Below are 19,823 nucleotides of genomic sequence, written 5' to 3'. Positions count from 1 at the left end.
GTATCGTGTCAAACTGTGGTAATTTCAATATGGATAGTGAAGCCAGAGGTATGTACTGCTATTTAATGTAAAAATACGCAGTTATCTTTGCCGAATAGAGGTAGAAATGTAATATTGATGCCAGATGAAAATGAAACTCTCAAAGTTTTTTCGTCTGTAAGTTTGAGGCACTGAAGGAAACAAAAGCCGATAAGAATCGAACAAATGCAATAAATTTCATTGTTACAATTAATTATACAAGATGGATGTGTTTTGTGACTAGCAAAATTTGAATCTGTGACTCTGAAATCAGCTACAAGGGTCGGTCCGGGGTTTTTTTCCCCACTACTGTACACAAATAACATCAGAATGCGTAATATCGACTTTACATATCGTTACTGACGTACACATCGATATGCATAGCCGTTTCCGTTCTCGGTTTATTGTGAATCAAAAATCTTCACGTTCACGTTCTTCGCTTTCCGTTCTCGTTCTGGTTCTTGTTCCCGGTTTATTGTGAACCAGCCTTCAAAGGGTGTACAGCGTCCGTTTCGTCGGGAGTTCAACCTTGAAACACACGATCCCATTACTGACTATAAGAGAATAAAGGCTGGTTCACAATAACCCGAGAACGGAACCGACAACGAGAACGAGAACGGAAATATTGCTAAAAGAAACGTATTTAAATATGAGCGTTCACAATTAACTATTGTGAATGCTCACATTTAAATGCATTTATTTTAACATTATTTCCGTTCTAGTTCTCGTCGTTTCCGTTCCCGGTTTATTGTGAACCAGGCTTAATGGTGTAGGATACAAAGTTCAGGCAAACTGGAAGCTTGCTGTCGAAAACTGGTAAGCATTCCAAGAGAGACGTTTCTCAAGAAAACATTAAATAGATTCGAAGTTAATTTACACCTACCAAGGAAAAAATCGACGAGCAGTACAAATCACAATGTTTTGTGGCAAAAACCTACTTATGCGAGAAACATTCAAATAACACAGCAGATCATGGCCGAAGATGAAGTTAAAAGGCAGGCTTTTGCTGAGACTGTCTTGGCAAAACATTACGAAGACAACTCATACTTGGATCATGCATGTTTGTCCGACGAAGATACTTTGTTTCTGTTAACCAAAGAACACATGAGATTTTTTCTGAAACATCCACATGCCTGTACCTTTATACTGTACTCCAATCAGGAGAAAGTCACAGGGGAATGAGATGCAGCGGGGTAATGCTGTGAATGAATGTTGATGTCATAAGGTTACACACGTGGGTACACGCATCTCCATTGGCTAACTCTCAAAGCACAAACGATAACACTGATACACACATATTTATACTGCCCTAGTTAAAAATTAGATCACGGTTAATCTCCAGGTCTTTTAATCCCTGGATACAGGAAATAACATATGCAGGAGAGCGCATGTTTTTAAACTGACGTTATAACGGTAATATTATCTATCTACTTCGCTGCAATAGATGACGCAATAGTAAGCACGTTCCTTTCACGGTTAATCTCCTGTTGGAGGACAGTAGAATTAACAGTTTCTTTATTTTTCAAACTAGCTACAACTCCATGGTAACTACATAATTGTTACATCAATTACAAGAGGTGCAATATCAAGTAAGTATCGGCAGATTTTTTTCTATTTATCGTATACATCTTCAGTTATAAGTACCTTATATCATTTTTATTGCCGTTTTAAGTTGGACACGATGTACAGAGTCCAGTCTTAAAAAATCAATCGAAAGTGGTATAACTTCATCCTCAAAAGAGAAAATAGAATATTTTGTATCTTAAGACTGAATACTTGGTAGATGCCAAATTTTCACATACGATTCAAGTCTTTGATAGTCTGATAGTAAGATTTTCATTTCTTTAGCGAGATATACAACATACATTTATTTGCTAATGATTTTTGCCATCCTTAAAAACTTGTTGCCCTCTACGTCAACTTTGAATCTAGTAGCAAGTATGTTACCATGAAACCATCCAGGAAAAATCAATCTTTTCTGTAATATTTACTTACTTATGGCTTTTAAGGAACCCGGAGGTTCACTGCCGCCCTCACATACGCCCGCCATCGGTCCCTATCCTGAGCAAGATTAATCCAGTCCCTACCATCATATCCCACCTCCCTCAAATCCAATTTTATATTTTCCTCCCATCTACGTCTCGGCCTGTCCAAAGATATTTTTTCTCCAGCCTCCCAACTAACACACTATTATGCTCTGTTCTGTAATATGAAAGTTTATTATTAAACTTTAATCTTAGTAAGGAAGAGTCTGTATAGATTATTTTTAATTAATTATTCTCCATTTATTATGGCAGTTTATATCGTGATGTTTACCCTATAAAGTCACAGAAGAGAGTCTCTTTAAAGTGATAGAAATGAATTTATTAAATATATATAATATATAATCCTTTTCAAGGTACTGTAGTATAGATATATACATTACGACTATAAAACACACGAATTACATTACACATACAACCGTTTATATTACGTTCATATAGCAAAAACGTTTACAATAATTTCTAAAATAGAAGCGTATTCAATATATATACGTATATAACTTACAGTTTCGTATGATCAACTAATCACTGAGGTAAAACATCGCTTATTGCCGTATTACCTTCAAACATCACAAGAAACTATTGTATTAGCTTAATTAAATTTACGAAGTAACATTGTTCTTTGAATAGTTGTATCGTGGACCATAGTTGTGTTCCAGGACCATAGTTATGGGAAATGACGGTATGTATTCATCAACCTACCAATGCGAACAGCTGTTGTCTAAAATGAAATTTATAAAGTCCAGCCACAGATCCCGCTTAAGCGATGCTCATCTCCTTGCGCAACTGAAAATGCATGCACAGCTGTAAATCCCAATTTCGAAGAAATTCCTTTGAAAAATGATTAATTAAACATCACGTGAATGGACTATTCTAACTACATATGGTAGGTAGGAGTGTAATCGCGAAACTGTCTGTAAATCCGTCACTGCACTGTAGAGTGCAACTCCTCCCACAATATGTACTAGGAGATGCCTGTCTTGTGGGTTGCGTTCATTTTGCCCACCACTGTCGTAAATGGTTAAATTGCGGAACCCATGTTTACTGGAACTCTTTGGCTTCTCTTCGTTTTTACTTCTCATCCCTAAATTTTTCACTATCACTTCTGAAACACCCTGTATATTCATATTTAGATTCCTTTTATATTCGACTCATTTAATTAATTGGAGTGGTTATCTTTGGAAATCTTCATTCTCCCATCAGGGAAGATGGGGTTCCTTATTAATTCGTTCCTTTAATCATAAGTTGTAATCCATGAAACGTACCAATGGTGACTATCAGACTGTCAAAGACTATTTCAACGGATTTAGCTGACGTTATAATAAAATATTTCTCTTCTGGAAGAAAACAAAAACGATATAAAAATGAAAACATGAATATAGAGACTAAACCAATAGGTTTGAATTCACTGGCAGTACATCTACACTACAAACTTAAAATTGGTAACCATCACTTCTAGTACAAAACATAGCCCACATAGTTTTCACGTGCCCCTCAACTGTGGGCTCTGGGTCATTCGTCCCATAGACAGAGCTGTTTCTGACGAACGTAATACGAGAAGAGGCTGCATTTCTTGCACGTCTTGATACCACAACGATAACTTCCACCAACCGACCCCGCTTTCCCATCACCCTTACCCTTGCAGTACTTGAGTCCGCAGGGGTACCAACCTATGCACATCTCAAGGTGACATAAGCATGGCGTCCATGGATCTATAGTTTCGAGGCACCGTCCTGTGGACGCTGTTGTATCGGACACCCCTGCAGCTGCAGAGGGATCGTCTTCTACTACGTTATAGGCGACGGCGGCGTCGTGACGAACTGGAGACGGGTATCGAGTCACGGCACCCATCAGCACCGATAGTGAAGCACCTGCAACGACACAAAATTATCGCCTTGTAATGAAATCCATACACAACATATAAAAGAATAGTCTCTACATTGCAGAGCACAGTGCATCAGTTATTCATAGATTTCAAAAAGGCATATGACTCGGTTAAGAGAGAAGTTTTATATGATATTCTTATTGAATTTGGTATTCCCAAGAAACTACTGGGTGTTCAGTTCAAAATGTGTCATGGCTCGCTGTATGCCGTCATGTGGCTAGCCGATGAGCCTAGAGAATTCAATCTTCCTACACTTCCGCAGAGGTGTATAACCTGTGAGGCAGAGAAGTTGCCTAGCAAGTACGGGGTTCATTCTGAAGAGTACGTACCGATACGTACGGTAACGCCGGTAGTGGCAGGAATGTGAACTGTTTGGAAATACGTACGGTCGGGATATGGGGAAAGGGTTAAGACGATTACTTATGTATTTGTTGACATTAACTTCGACGCTCAACATGGACACGGAGCATTTGATTTGTGTTGTGGAATGTTACCGTACGCAACCGATGATAACAAATACCCTGCGTACGACTTGCCGGCGCAAAACACAGTTCGAAAGAGGTTATGGTAGCACACAGACCGTACATACCGCCATCTGTTGCTACGACGTTCAAGTTATACCGTACACGTTCTCAAGTTCAGATTGAAGAACGCCTTAAATAATAGGCAACTTCTCTGACATATAAGCTGAAACTCGCTTCAAATCGGTGACCCAACAACACTGACGTCATGACACACTTTGAAATGAACACCCAGTAGTTCGATTAATTAAAATGTGTCTCAGTGAAACGTACAGCAGAGTTCGTATAGGTCAGTTTCTGTCAGATGCTTTTCCAACAGGGGCGAATGCTAGTCACGAAAGTTAGGCTTGCTCTTTTATTCATAGGGGAAGATGGGGGGATATAATAATTCATAATTTATTTTATAATTATGAAATCATTATGAGTCATGGATCAGATGTAGAAGTTCGATATAATATAATAAACATGGCCAACAAAACAGTTTATTTAGTTTTTTCGACCCTGCCAACCAATGCACATTGTTGTATTGAGCTGCACTGAACGAGCACACATATTCTCTATAATGTCTGTCTTCTGTTGAATAGTCCTTCGGGAAAATGGATTTAATAATAAGGTTTCAATGACACACAGTTCCTAACTCATTGCAATACTTCAAATTAATGTTTAAGAATTAATAATACATGCAGCAGCTAACACATGCATTCCGCTCATACAATTACATTGCACTCGCAGATCACAGCACATTCCCGCTGTCAATATTGCTCTGTGTAACGTTAAATAGTCGTTGGTGTAGTTCTCGGACCAGAGCTTCAAACAACACATAGCAGAAGCATGTGCGCATAGGACGGACCAAGGAGGAAGGCACTTGCGCGCGCATCATATTCTCGCTATTTCTAAGTCTTCCCTGTAGCTCCAAGAAACGAGTAAGCGTTGCGATACTTGCGGTGTGCAACCTGCGGATGGTTACGCCTATACAGTATTCCAAAAATCAAAATAAATTTTAATGTACGTAACGCCATTTTGAGAAATACACATTCAACGAAAATATTGGGCTTGGGCAGCAAGCATAGCATGCCCTGAGAAATTGTCCCTGGTCCAATTCACTGTGGGCTAAAGCAAGGAGATGCACTATCACCTTTACTTTTTAACTTCGCTCTAGAGCAGGCCTGCACAAGGTTTGCCCTCTCCGAGCCGGCTCACAGCTCATGAGCGGAATGCAGATATTAGCTGCGCTCTGTATAAGAGTGGCCTGGAAAAAGGGGTGATCGCGTACAAAATATACACAAAAGGAAGTACTATTACGAGTGTTTATGAAATGAATTCCCGTTCAGTGTTTGCAAAACTATCTTGGACTATTATTAATTAATAAAGAAATATTTATTTTACAGAAATAATATAAATTCTATAGCTACTTAAAGGTACAATATCATTTTGTTATATTTTTATTTGTCTGTTCATCAAAACGGGGTTTTATAGCTGTTCGATTTCTGTCTTATTAAAGTTGACTATAGAAAACAGTTGCTCACAAATATAAATGTTGAGCCAAACATAGCAATCATTTTCACAGCCAGCCTGTGTAGTCGTGGATATTATTGCTAATGGTTATTCTTGTGAAACTCAACCAGGCTAGTAACAGTATTCAAAGGATCTTTAGCCCTTAGGTCACATTGAAGATCAATAAGTTCGAGCTGTAAATCGTTAAATGTTAAATGTTATGTTCCGTCTTTTAGATTCCTCCATACTGTACTGTAGCAGTAGGTAAGCAACATGAAACATTTACTGAGAGTAGGCCTACACACTGCACTCCACTAGATAGCTAAGTGGTCGTTTCCCTCTCCTCTACCTATAGCAAGTCTATGTCACCCTGACTATCTTGCTCTCCGTTTCGGCGAGCGGAAAACACGGCTCTCCCGCTCCGAAGGAGCGTGCGCGCTCGTTGAGCGCTGTTTGTGCAGGTATGCCATTAGGAAAGTCCAGGATAACAGAGAGGGATTGGAATTGAACGAGTTACATCCGCTGCTTGTCTATGCGGATGAAGTGAATATGTTAGGAGAAAATCCAGAAACGATTAGGGACAATACGGGAATTTTACTGGAAGCAAGTAAGGAGATAGGTTTGGAAGTAAATCCCGAAAAGACAAAGTATATGATTATGTCTCGTGAAGGGAATATTGTGCGAAATGGAAATATAAAAATTGGAAATTTATCTTTTGAAGAGGTGGAGAAGTTCAAATATTTTGGAGCAACAGTAACAAATATAAATGATACTCGGGAGGAAATTAAACACAGAATAAATATGGGAACTGCCTGTTATTATTCGGTTGAGAAGCTTTTATCATCCAGTCTGTCAAAAAATCTGAAATTTAGAATTTATAAATCAGTTATATTACCGGTTGTTATTTATGGTTGTGAAACTTGGACTCTCATTTTGAGAGAGGAACATAGGTTAAGGGTGTTTGAGGATAAGGTTCTTAGGAAAATATTTGGGGCTAAGAGGGATGAAGTTACAGGAGATGGAGAAAGTTACACAACGCAGAACTGTACGCATTGTTTTCTTCACCTGACATAATTAGGAACATTAAATCCAAACGTTTGAGACGGGCAGGGAATGTAGCATGTGTGGGCGATCCAGAAATGCATATAGAGTGTTAGTTGGGAGAGCGGAGGGAAAGAGACCTTTGGGGAGGCCGAGACGTAGATGGGGGGATAATATTAAAATGGATTTGAGGGAGGTAGGATATGATGATAGAGACTTGCACAGGATAGGGACCGACGGCGGGCTTATGTGAGGGCGGCAATGAACCTCCGGGTTCCTTAAAAACCATTTGTAAGTAAGTAAGTAAAGCAACAGGTGTATAACCTTTGACATGATGGTATGAGTGAAAGTTAAGCGCACGGCCGATTAGCATGCGCAGTAATTTTCACGAGCGTCATGATAAGGCCCCGAAATAAAACAAGTTTAGGACTGTCAGCCTGATATCGCAGTCTGAGATTCTCCTTCGAATACTGAATCGACGTTAATATTGTAAGAACAGTTGGGAGAAGAGCAGTTTGGCTTTAGGAAGGGAAAAGGTACGAGAGATGCAATTGGACTGCTACGAACAATCGGCGAAAAATACCTAGAGAAGAATAAAGAAGTATACAGAATTTGTGGATCTAGAAAAGGCGTTTTATGAAGACTGGCTGGATTCGAAAATACTTCGCTTGAACCACATCATAACTTCAGTCATTCTTGCCCTACGCCCTATAGTAATAACAAATACGTCACCGTATTAACAGAAAGTGTGACCATATTTACCTAATGCCAAAAGCATAAACGTCTCAAGTTAAAACAAAAAAAAGACCACGTAAGAATTCAATACAACAGAACAGATATCTTCATGAGGCTGAAACGACTCGTATGGGTTTTAATACTAGTTGCCACCGGCGTGGCATAGTCGGTTAAGGCGCTTGACTTCCGGTCTGAAGTTGCGTTCGGGCGCGGGTTCGATCCCCGCTTGGGCTGATTACCTGGTTGGGTTTTTCCGGAGGTTTTCCCCAACCGTAATGTGAATGCAAGGTAATCTATGGCGAATCCTTGGCCTCATCTCGCCAAATATCATCTCACTATCATCAATCTCATCGACGCTAAATAACCTAGTAGTTGATACAACGTCGTTAAATAAAAAACTTAATAAAATCCTAGTTCATGCTGCGGTTACTTGTAATGTATGTATGTATGTATGTATTTACACTGCAAGTGGGCAAACACCCGGTGGCAGTGGTAACTTAATTACACACAATAAAAGTAATACACAATACTTACATTAATAATAATACATAAAATAACCTAATTAATAAGTGAACCTAATTTTCTATTATAATTCACATATGTATAGGCCCCTACATAAGTTTCACATTGATACTGATAACCTTCCACTTCCCTCTCATCTCACTCACTGCACTGGCACTATGACATATTTCACTGACACTTTAGAACACATTTCACTGACACTAGGATATATAACACATTTCACTGACACTATAGAACACACTATAAATTATCACTGATCGAAACTATTCACTGCCATTGTAAACCATAACATCACTGACTCACCACGCTTCACTGATACAACAGTTCAAATAAGACAAACAATTACACCCTTATTCATACTTATAAACAGAACTACATTAAACTGAACATTTGTAGTCTAAGACTCTCTAACAAGCTATGTTAAAATAAGTACAGTTCAAACCATGGGAATAACTCGTCAGGCTAAGTAAATACATGTCAACTTAAAAAACGTCCCTTTTTTTTAATTTACACTTTATACCCAACTTTTTAATTTATTTACTGTTGTTTGTTAGTAAAATAACATGTACAAAAATACAATCTCAGTTCTTCCCTGAAGGAGTAAAACCTCGTTCTCAGGGAGATATCTAAACACAAAGATAAACACAAACAAAGATAATTATTTTACACAAACTGGGTCAAGAAAAAAAAATACAGGAATAAATTAAATTTAAAAATACAATTTCAATTTTAACCTATTAAGTCATATAAATACATATTCTTTAAAAATTAAATTCCTAACGCTATTTTTGAAATTTCTGATACTAAAATTTTCCAAATTTGGGTATTTATCAATTATTTTATTGTATAACCTTGGACCAAAGTAGGTACCATGGCTAAGAGCTGTGCTTGTGAAACACTTTGGTTCCTCTAGTCGTATAAAATCGGTTCTTTTACTTCCATATTTATGATGACACAATTTGAATTTATTACGATTTTTATGTATGAAGATTAATAAGGCAATATAATAAATCTGTTTAATTTTCAAAACATTAAAATCAGTAAACAAAAGCTCGGATGAGTAATTAATTGGTTTATTGAGGCATATTTTAATTATTCTTTTCTGAATAAGTATTAGTGAAGTGAGATTAGAAATATATGCATGTCCCCACCCTAAAATTCCATACTGGAAAATGGTTTGAAATAAAGCTAAATAAATGAGACGTAAAATATTAATTGGTAAATATGACCGAAGTATAACAAAGATATAAATTGTTTTACGTAATCTATTGCATAAATATGTAATATGTTTGTTCCATCGTAAGTGTTGGTCGATCGTAATGCCTAAATACTTAACTTCTGCGGATTCGGTTAATATGGGACATTCACAATTTTGAGAAGAACACCCCTTAAGAAAGGACAACCTCATAGACCGTTGAAGGTAGGTCATTCCACTCATTTATAGTTTGATTTAAACATGAGAATTTACTTACATTCGTTTTCTGTTTCCTGCATTTGATCTTAAAATCATGATCATTCTTACCATAGTACGTTGGTTTCTCTAACCGAGCCGTTATGTCTACCCATGCTTGAAATGCTTCTTGTTGAAGAATAATATCAAATAACATGAATACCTCAAGCTTGCCACGATACACTGCCGGCACCATCACAGTGAATAAAAACATAAATAGAAGGAATACCTCCATTTTAACTTCAATTTATTGGGCCTCAAAGGATTAACTCTGCAGTGATGAGTTGCTAGGCAACCCTATCAGGTTGCTGGAATTTTGAACGAGGACTAACCGGGTACGTTCGGTGCTGACATATCTCTCATTTGGTCAGTGAAATGGAAAAAAAGCTGGGAAATCCATGGACTAACAGAGAGAGGGACTTGTCAACCTTTGAATTACACAGCGATGGGGAAATACGTCCATGCTAATTGGAAACCTTGGCTTGCTGAATAGGTAACTGGCAAGCCATAACCAGAGCGCACGGAATGACATTTCTTTAGGCCTCAGTTTTCCTGCAGTACATAAACAGCATTATTTATCCTCCAGTATGTACTTCTCAAAATAATAAAATAAATACAATTATGCGAAAATTATGAGATCTCTGGAATTGACAGCTATAAAAACAACTTCGAAATCGTAAAATAAAGCAAGATCCAAGGACAAAAAAGCATTGAATAAGATATAGGGGAGACTGTTGTACCTTTAAACAATTTTCACATTTAATTTTTTTTTAATTTTGGGAAATGATACTTTATAAATTGAAAAATACTTTAAATAATTATTGAAGATTCCTTTACAACTTCGTGTATGTATTTTCCTGTTCTACATATCTATTAAGGACGGAAAAAATAAAATGTAATATGTTCAAAGTTATAACAGGTTCATGTACCTTGGAACATACCCTCTTGTAAGTTGGAACACATGCAATATAGGTGGGAATATAGTGGTAATAACTGACAATCATAAACCATAGCAGGTTTCTCTGATTTAGATTTTATTTTCTGGAGGAGCAATAACTGATTCAACAGCTTTGTTCAAGGCATCCGGATCAATTGGGGGACCTCTTAATTCCAGATTTACTTCATGACATGATCTTAAAATAAAAGAAAGACAAAAATCAATAGTATTATGTACCTTGGAACATGTTCCATGGTACAAGATGTTCTGTGTTCAAAGGTACAAGAGGGTGCACGTTTAAACAAATATGACTCCCAAAACTAGAGATTCGAATAAATTATGGAAATTAAAATATGTTATTACTCACCAGATGGTAGGGAACACACTGTACTTGATAGATATTAACAAATAAAATCTGGTTTTATGTTAGATAACATATATCAATGAACGAAATGTTTACTTTTGGAATTAAAAAAGATTCTATCGTTCACAGAACTCACACTTTGAAATAAATCAAATCAAAACTACGACCAGATCTACTTAGCGGCTTTCCCTACAATCTACTTCAGTTTGAGACCTCGAGGTAGTAGCAAAAAATAAAAAAACAAAAAATGTTCAAAGGTACACTATGCTGAAGGTACAACAGTCTCCCCTAAGACAAAAAAATTATAAATAAACTCAAACGCAAAGTATATAACAATAGAAGAAACGAATGAATGTAGACCTATGCATAGACCTGTCAATAACAGAGAACTAAAAAGAACTGTACAAGAAAAATAATGGACGAAATAAACTAAGGAAGCCATCTGAAATGGTGGAACGAATGAGATAGTAAGAAACTTAAGTTTTAACCTCATTAATACAAGGTTCTTGTTTTATTTCTCAATGTCCGTTTTTATATTTCTGTAGCTGCGACACTTCCGAAATTCATCATGCAGACACAGAGTGATCGTTCCGAAATTTCTGGTTATCTTTAGGACTATCAAAACGAATTCTAAAAGCTCCATAGCCGTAAAAATTAACTTATCTCTACTTATCTCATTTGAAGCAGCGATGCGTAATAGTTCCTGAACAAACAGCACATAGCGGCCAATAAAAATCACCAGCATTTCATGAAATTTTATACTAAATAGACAATCTATATACAGGATGTTTCAGGAATACTTTGACAAACCTTGAGGGCATGTTCCACACCAAAAGAAGAATAAAAAAGGTCATATAAACATATGTCCGAAAATCCTTAGTATTTTAGTTATTAATGAAAGAACATAATGAAACATCTGATAGATATTGTCAGCTTGGTAGCAAGTGTTGCAACTTTAATCAATTCAAAAACTCATACAAATGTTCAAAATGTTCTCCTCTTGTATCCACACACGCATGCTCTCCTTGGCAACACATAGCCATCTAGGATATAATGGGTGCATCAGCAGACTTGTATCGATAACATCATTCGATTATCTAACAAAATGAATATTATTATCGGTTACAAACTTAAGTTAAATTGTTGGATTGCACTCGAAACGCGTTGAACGTAAACTTTCATTGTTATGAGTTTCTGAATTGATTGAAGTTGCAACACTTGCTACCAAGCTGACAATATCTAACAGGTGTTTCATTATGTTCTTTCATTAAAAACTAAGAAACTAAGATTTTCGGTCATATATTTACATGAACTTTTTTTCTGTTTTGGTATGAGGAACATGCCCCCAAGGTTTGTCAAAGTATTTCTGAAACATCCTGTGTAATGGTACAGGAAGTAGTTTAAAAATTATGTTAAGATCTGGCCCCCTTTTACCGGGGTGATGGAAAGTGAATAACCTAGTGGGTGTACTGAAAAATTACCATACGAAGTAGGAACGACTCGATTACAAAATGAAATACACAATGTGCTTAGAAGAATAAAGAACTTTCACACCTTATTAACTAAAAGTGCAAAATTTAAGTCTCTGCCTCAAGCAGAAAGAGATTCATTCTCATAGTGTAAGTTACATTGAAAGCTATGCAAATCTTATGGCATCCAATTAGTTCAAAAAAACATAATCGCTAAATATTTTATAGTTTTTTCTTCCATGTCACACATGTTACACACATTTTGTCACGGATGTTACATATGAGTTGATGTCCTCTATTTTTCCAGTTTCAAAACAATTGTAACATTTCTAAGTCAAAATATTCACTTGACTATAAGATTAATTGTTATTAACCCAAATTACTGAAAATAAATGACAGAAAGAATATAGTACAGAGCAAAAAGTTTCTTGATCCTGGAGCTCTGGAATGAACAGTGCAGACTCTCAAAATATATCTTCAACAATAGCTTTTTGAAAACCATTCATCGACAGCTTTGAAACTGCAGTTGAACAACCTGTAGCAGTACATGAAGAAAAGAAGACCATCTATGGCCCTACATTGAATACTGTAGGAATTATTATCTTATACAAGGACAGATTGAAGTATTTGGATTATTGTTCGGAGCAAGGGGAACAATTCCAAAATTCTCAGTTGAATGTTTTAAGTCTTTTGAAATTCCATTAAACATTTTGAAAATTATTGTTGTAAACGTATTGTTCAGATTTTACGTAATCACCTGTACACCTAAATTTCTTTATATTCTATCTGATTACTAATAATTATTGAATAAACGCACTTTCCCAAGGATAGCTTCCATTTGAAAATAATAATCATAACACAAATGTTTATTTTTATTTGCTTAGTATGCTGTATCTTATGGCATTTATATTCAAAGTGTTTCCGGGCTAGTATTACAAACTTTCAGGGATGATGGGAAAGGGCACATGTATCAATTTGAGATAAGGAACCCTGATCCAGAAATGACCAAGTCGAAAGTTACAAGCAAAAATAATTGTATGTAAATGGAGTAATTTTATTCCTCTGCACACCTTATTTATGTGTATTTATCTGTACAGCTTACACATACTATATTCATCTGACGTTGTTTACGTTGTCTACTTACAGTATTCCATTCAGTGCGCTGTCTGAGGGCTGAGGACAGGAAACTACACTAAAGCAATGGAGATAGCGTAATGTGTAACGGACATGGTCGGTCCTGATATGCACGTCTGTAGACAGCAGTGTATGTGTACAAGTTGCAGTGTCCAGTCGATCAGTCCTAGTCAAAATGGAGGAGTACACGAGAGCGGAATATGCAGACCTGAGCCAATGGGAACAGTAGACAAGCTACAGACTGTATCGGTGCAAGTACCCACGTAGGAGACATCCGGCCCATACCATCTTTCCACGACTGTTCCAAAGGTTAAGGGAAGGACGGGATGTGGTGCGAAATTACAATTCCATTTCCACACAACTATTTTTGCTTATAACTTTCGACTCAGTCATTTCCGGACCAGGGTTCCTTATCTCAAATTGATACATGTGCCATTCCCCATCATCCCTGAAAGTTTGTAACACCAGACCGGAAACTCCCTGTACATGAGTAAGTTAAGCGGTGCAAATTCTAGGAAAATAAAACTACCTGACCAAGACTACTTAGATTCAATGATCAAAAACTTGTAAAATATTTTTTTTGAAAATAAAACATTAGGGTATTTAAATTTAGAGCCTCAGCTATGTATTACACTAATAATTAATAAATACTTCTCAAAAATACTTTTTCATTGGAATTCCCAGTTTGCCCGGAATGGCTGTATTCCATCGTTTTCGGGAAGTTTCGGATGGTACATATTTTCTGGGTTGTTAATGCAAATCGTCGCTGTTCCTGCAATAACTCCTATGTGCAATATATAAAATTCTTCAGTAGGAAGAAAAAACATACTTATTCATCCCATAGCAGCCGTACATAGGAGACTGTGAATTCTTACATTTTCGAAAGGAAGAAATATAATTACATATAGGACATTTTATCATTAGCTGTATCACTATTTAAGGGAAGAGGATGGTACTTTTGGTGAAAAATGAGTAAATTTTCAAAAACCAATTTTTTTTTCCTTAAAATACTCTGTGATATGTATAGAATACATTGTATAATATTTTGTGGGTATTTGTGCCCTTATCGGTTGTTGAGACGCCATTTTTAAACTTCCTGCGCTCTGATTTTTAAATCACACCGCCCTTTGTTTGTTGTTTCCGGAACTTAATTTTTTTTTCAAAATCAAATTTTTCTTTAAAATACTCTGTGATATGTATAGAATACATTGTATAATATTTTGTGGGTATTTGTGCCCTTATCGGTTGTTGAGACACCATTTTTAAACTTCCTGCGCTCTGATTTTTAAATCACACCGCCCTTTGTTTGTTGTTTCCGGAACTTAATTTTTTTTTCAAAATCAAATTTTTCTTTAAAATACTCTGTGATATGTATAGAATACATTGTATAATATTTTGTGGGTATTTGTGCCCTTATCGGTTGTTGAGACACCATTTTTAAACTTCCTGCGCTCTGATTTTTAAATCACACGCCCTTTGTTTGTTGTTTCCGGAACTTATTTTTTTTTTCAAAATCAAATTTTTCTTTAAAATACTCTGTGATATGTGTGGAATACATTGTATAACATTTTGTGGGTATCTGTGACCTTATTGGATGTTGAGACGCCATTTTTAAACTTCCTGCGCTCTGATTTTTAAATCACACGCCCTTTGTTTGTTGTTTCCGGAACTTATTTTTTTTTTCAAAATCAAATTTTTCTTTAAAATACTCTGTGATATGTGTGGAATACATTGTATAACATTTTGTGCGTATCTGTGACCTTATTGGATGTTGAGACGCCATTTTTAAACTTCCTGCGCTCTGACTTTTAAATCACACCGCCCTTTGTTTGTTGTTTCCGGAACTTAATTTTTTTTCAAAATCAAATTTTTCTTTAAAATACTCTGTGATATGTGTGGAATACATTGTATAACATTTTGTGGGTATCTGTGACCTTATTGGATGTTGAGACGCCATTTTTAAAGTTCCTGCGCTCTGGATTATTAAATCGCACCCCCTTTGATTGCTGTTTCTGGAGCTTTACTTTTTTGCTACATAGCCAGACAAAAATCGATATAATTTTTGAACTATTAAAGATATATGAATGAAATTTAGAATACACATTCTCTAGACTACTAGGGAACTTTTCTCTGTAACGGAATTTCCCTAATTGATTTCATTTTAAAAATAAGTCGCTCTGTTTGCAAGAAAGAAAATAAAAAAAATGTTATTAAATTTTAATTGTTTATTTTACAAATGTAGCAACTAATATCAAAATTCTGTTACAGACAGTTTGTAGAGCATGCTTTTACAAATAAATTGTAACATAGTGTTTGAATTTATCTTTAAAAATGGCTTAGATATATCGAGTTTAGTAAAATCCTGCATTGGGTACATTTTTTTTTTCAAACCTGGCTCCCAAATAATTTTTTCAAAATATTTATATTTGGTTGAGTTGCTATAGCCATGAGCTCTCTACATACAAAAAATTAATATTTTACACCAAATAGGAAAAAAGTTTTAAAAATTACCATCCTCTCCCCTTAAGTTATTTAATGGAGCAAAAATCTGAAAATCGATAAATATGTCACATAGGAGTTACTGCAGGAACAACGACGATATATCCCCGTTTTGAATCGCAAAATTACATACATATTTTACACTTTTTAATGCATAACTATCCGAGCCCTACTATTTCGTAATCAAGGAACATCATCTAAATTAAGGAAGCGTTCATTGTAATAGCGCCTTGTCAGACGCAAGTCGATATATCCCGCGTTTTTTAAACAAACTGACCGTCAGCTGTTGTTTACAGTGGGTAGATTAGAAGCGAAGTAGTGTCTATAAAAGAAGGACAAACGAATAGCGGCTAGCGACTTAATCCCCCTTCACATTAACGCTAGACACGAGGCATTGTCTGTCGGGGGTGGATATTAATTCAGAGGGCGAGGGTGGGGGCGGGGGTGGGTTGGGTTGGGTTCAATTCGGGCACGATGTCGTTCCATTTCTGTCAAGCGGCTAATGAGGGCAGCGGCAATGGACGGGAGTTCGTTTGTATGAATGGAACTACGTACTAAGCAATATCCAATTGCAGACATGCCAATAACAAAACTGTGATTATGCCACGGGATTATGCATCTGGCAGGACTGTGTTACCAACACTCTCAGCGATGCGTGTCGCTCTGGTTGCATACACTTCCAAGCGATGCGGAACTTGTCACAGAAACTACCCCAGACTCTGGCATCGTGTTCAGTAATGCCGCCAATAGACTGGAATAGTCTAAATTAGTTCCCCAGTCCAAGCATTTATGGTATCAGCGGGGTTTAGGTAGTCGGAAGCATTTTTACGCTGCTTAATTTAATAAGAAACTGCAATAAACGTAATCGATTATTCTGATACAAACAGAACATTACAATACATACAATACAAATAATAGATATATTTCGATTATATTCGAGTATTATCAACAGTAATCTCACTAGAGGTTTTGATTTATCTAGAGAAAATCAAAACTCGAGTGGGATTTAATTGACTATTACACGATTAGAAGAAAGTATATAAAGATTAGAAGTAACGAAGTACTCCAATACAATAAAATATTAATTGACTTACGAAAATACAACTGTCTTCAAATGTATTATTGTAGCATCTCAACATTACAAATATTACGCTAGATGCATGCTAGATGGCAGTAGTGTGTTATGATTAGCTGTTATCTTGCTATCAGTTGTGCCAACTACGGAATCTTCATTGAACTCTGTAGACGATTACTAGCAATGCCTTCTCGATCTAGATCACGATGGCACTGTTACTAGACAAGAAGGCTTTGTTCATTCAGTTTCATTTTTATTAAAACAGTTGCATTCCACTTTAGTTATCCGAATCCCAGTAATCAACGTCACTTGACAGATCATTTTCAATAAATGTTAATATTAAACATTCTCTGATACGTGGCTATCCATAATATCATATAGCAGAAGCTATAACATAACCTAAATAATATATACAAGTGTTAGAAAAGTTTAAATTAACGACGATGACATAAAAAATAAACATGAATAATTTTAAAAGGAATAATTATTGCATGTACAATTTTCAAATTTGAATATTTTAGTGGTTGGTAGTTCAGTTGATGTTATATTGGACGTGTGCGTAAAAGAAGTGGAACTCGTTGATGTAGGCCTACATGGTGTATTCCTCAACTTATTCAGGATTTCCGAATGGTGCTCTTCATTTATTTATAAATAGGATTTCAGGGAAGATGCATAGCTATGATCAGTGATCTTTATTAATTCTTGTTCTTGAATGCCAATGCGAGTCATATTTGAAACTGCTGTGCATCGACTGGAGTGGTTTGCAATTTTCTGTTTGTTTGTTTGTTTTTTTTTTTACGTCCAGACCAGCGCAGTTTGAAATGTCGGCGAACAAAGAAACAAATGCTAGGGACGCGATAAAATTAAACAAATGCTAGGGACGCGATAAAATTAAACAAATGCTAAGGACGCGATAAAATTAAACAAATGCTAGGGACGCGATAAAATTGTGCGACAAGCAGCTATGATTGGTTGAAAGACGTCCTTTCATACCGTTTTATTGGTCAAAAGTAGTATGATGTAGTAAAAGTGTAATAGTCAATCCAATCTCATACATAAACCATGGTTCGCAACAATCTTTTTCCAAACGGGTTACAGTCCAGGACTGACTCCATTTGTACACATACAGTTCGCACATAATTATCAACTGGACTGACGTTCTTTTGTTGTAAAATGATGCGTCGACCCCTAAACTGTCAATTCCAACGGAAAACTCGTTTTGCCAAAAAATGGACTAAACCCCTTTTGGAAAGGAGCGATTCATTTAGGAGTACCTATCATAACGCTGAGTATGGAAGTAATTATAATTTCATAAACATCAGCTGTGTCTGTTTTCGTTTCCAATCATAAACATGTTTCTAGGGAATGCATGTTTATTCTCAATGATCAGGGCGCTCTTTTCCCAGTACAAGGCAGTGTTACGCGATAATCGTCGGTCATTTGTGATGGACAACTTGAGGATGAATCTCATTGTGTACTGTAATTCTTCAGCAGTTGGTGATGCAGCATAATTGAAGACATTATTACAAAAACAGCCCTCGTCATTTTTTAATGAAATTGAGTTAAGGACACATTTGCTACTATTTCAAATGTTTACAGACTCCAAAAATGGCATGCCAGATGCAATAACCACAAAGATAAACACCAGTTGTACGGAAACAGCTGACATGTGTTGTTTTGAATAATTTTGAGGGAAAAATTGTTCCGGGGCCGGGTATCGAACCCGGGACCTTTGGTTTAACGTACCAACGCTCTACCAACTGAGCTACCCGGGAACTCTATCCGACACCGATCCAATTTTTCCCTCTATATCCACAGACCTCAAAGTGGGCTGACAACCGTCAAGCAACCAACATTGAGTGCACACTAACTCTGTGTGACTTAAATTGTGCTTTTCTATTAACGAACAGTGACGTGTATTATGCAAATCAAGCTTTCAGGTATAACTCCCTGTAAAGTTGAATTGAATAATTTTGAGGGAAAAATTGTTCCGGGGCCGGGTATCGAACCCGGGACCTTTGGTTTAACGTACCAACGCTCTACCAACTGAGCTACCCGGGAACTCTATCCGACACCGACCCAATTTTTCCCTCTATATCCACAGACCTCAAAGTGGGCTGACAACCGTCAAGCAACCAACATTGAGTACACACTAACTCTGTGTGGTTTTCCCTCAAAATTATTCAAATCAACTTTACAGGGAGTTATACCTGAAAGCTTGATTTGCATAATACACGTCACTGTTCCTTAATAGAAAACCACAATTTAAGTCACACAGAGTTAGTGTGCACTCAATGTTGGTTGCTTGACGGTTGTCAGCCCACTTTGAGGTCTGTGGATATAGAGGGAAAAATTGGATCGGTGTCGGATAGAGTTCCCGGGTAGCTCAGTTGGTAGAGCGTTGGTACGTTAAACTAAAGGTCCCGGGTTCGATACCCGGCCCCGGAACAATTTTTCCCTCAAAATTATTCAAATCAACTTTGCAGGGAGTTATACCTGAAAGCTTGATTTGCATGTGTTGTTCTATTTATTTTTATTGTTCTCCTGAAAAGTAGCAATTTTGACAAGGGTCGTTTTTGTAATAATGTCTTCAATTTATACTGATGAGTACTGCATATTGTTTATATTCAAATAAAA

At 36.6% G+C, this 19,823-nt stretch overlaps 1 protein-coding gene and 2 non-coding genes across 3 annotated transcripts in view; all 3 read right to left on the bottom strand.

The window, feature by feature from the left end:
• Nucleotides 1-3,063: 3,063 nt before the first annotated feature.
• oaf (out at first) overlaps nucleotides 3,064-19,823 on the bottom strand; it is a 747,676-nt gene continuing 730,916 nt past the window's right edge. The window contains exon 5 of the mRNA XM_069826820.1: nucleotides 3,064-3,931. Within this exon, the coding sequence (XP_069682921.1) occupies nucleotides 3,573-3,931 (359 nt within the window). The 3' untranslated portion in view covers nucleotides 3,064-3,572. The remainder of the gene's footprint in view (nucleotides 3,932-19,823) is intronic.
• Nucleotides 18,889-18,961, bottom strand: TRNAN-GUU (transfer RNA asparagine (anticodon GUU)). Its single transcript has one exon. It is a non-coding gene; the product is annotated as a tRNA-Asn (tRNA).
• TRNAN-GUU (transfer RNA asparagine (anticodon GUU)) lies at nucleotides 19,175-19,247 on the bottom strand. Its single transcript has one exon. It is a non-coding gene; the product is annotated as a tRNA-Asn (tRNA).

Source organism: Periplaneta americana, chromosome 5 (assembly GCF_040183065.1).
Source record: "Periplaneta americana isolate PAMFEO1 chromosome 5, P.americana_PAMFEO1_priV1, whole genome shotgun sequence".
Lineage (NCBI taxonomy): Eukaryota > Metazoa > Arthropoda > Insecta > Blattodea > Blattidae > Periplaneta > Periplaneta americana.
This window is presented reverse-complemented; position numbering and strand designations above follow the sequence as displayed.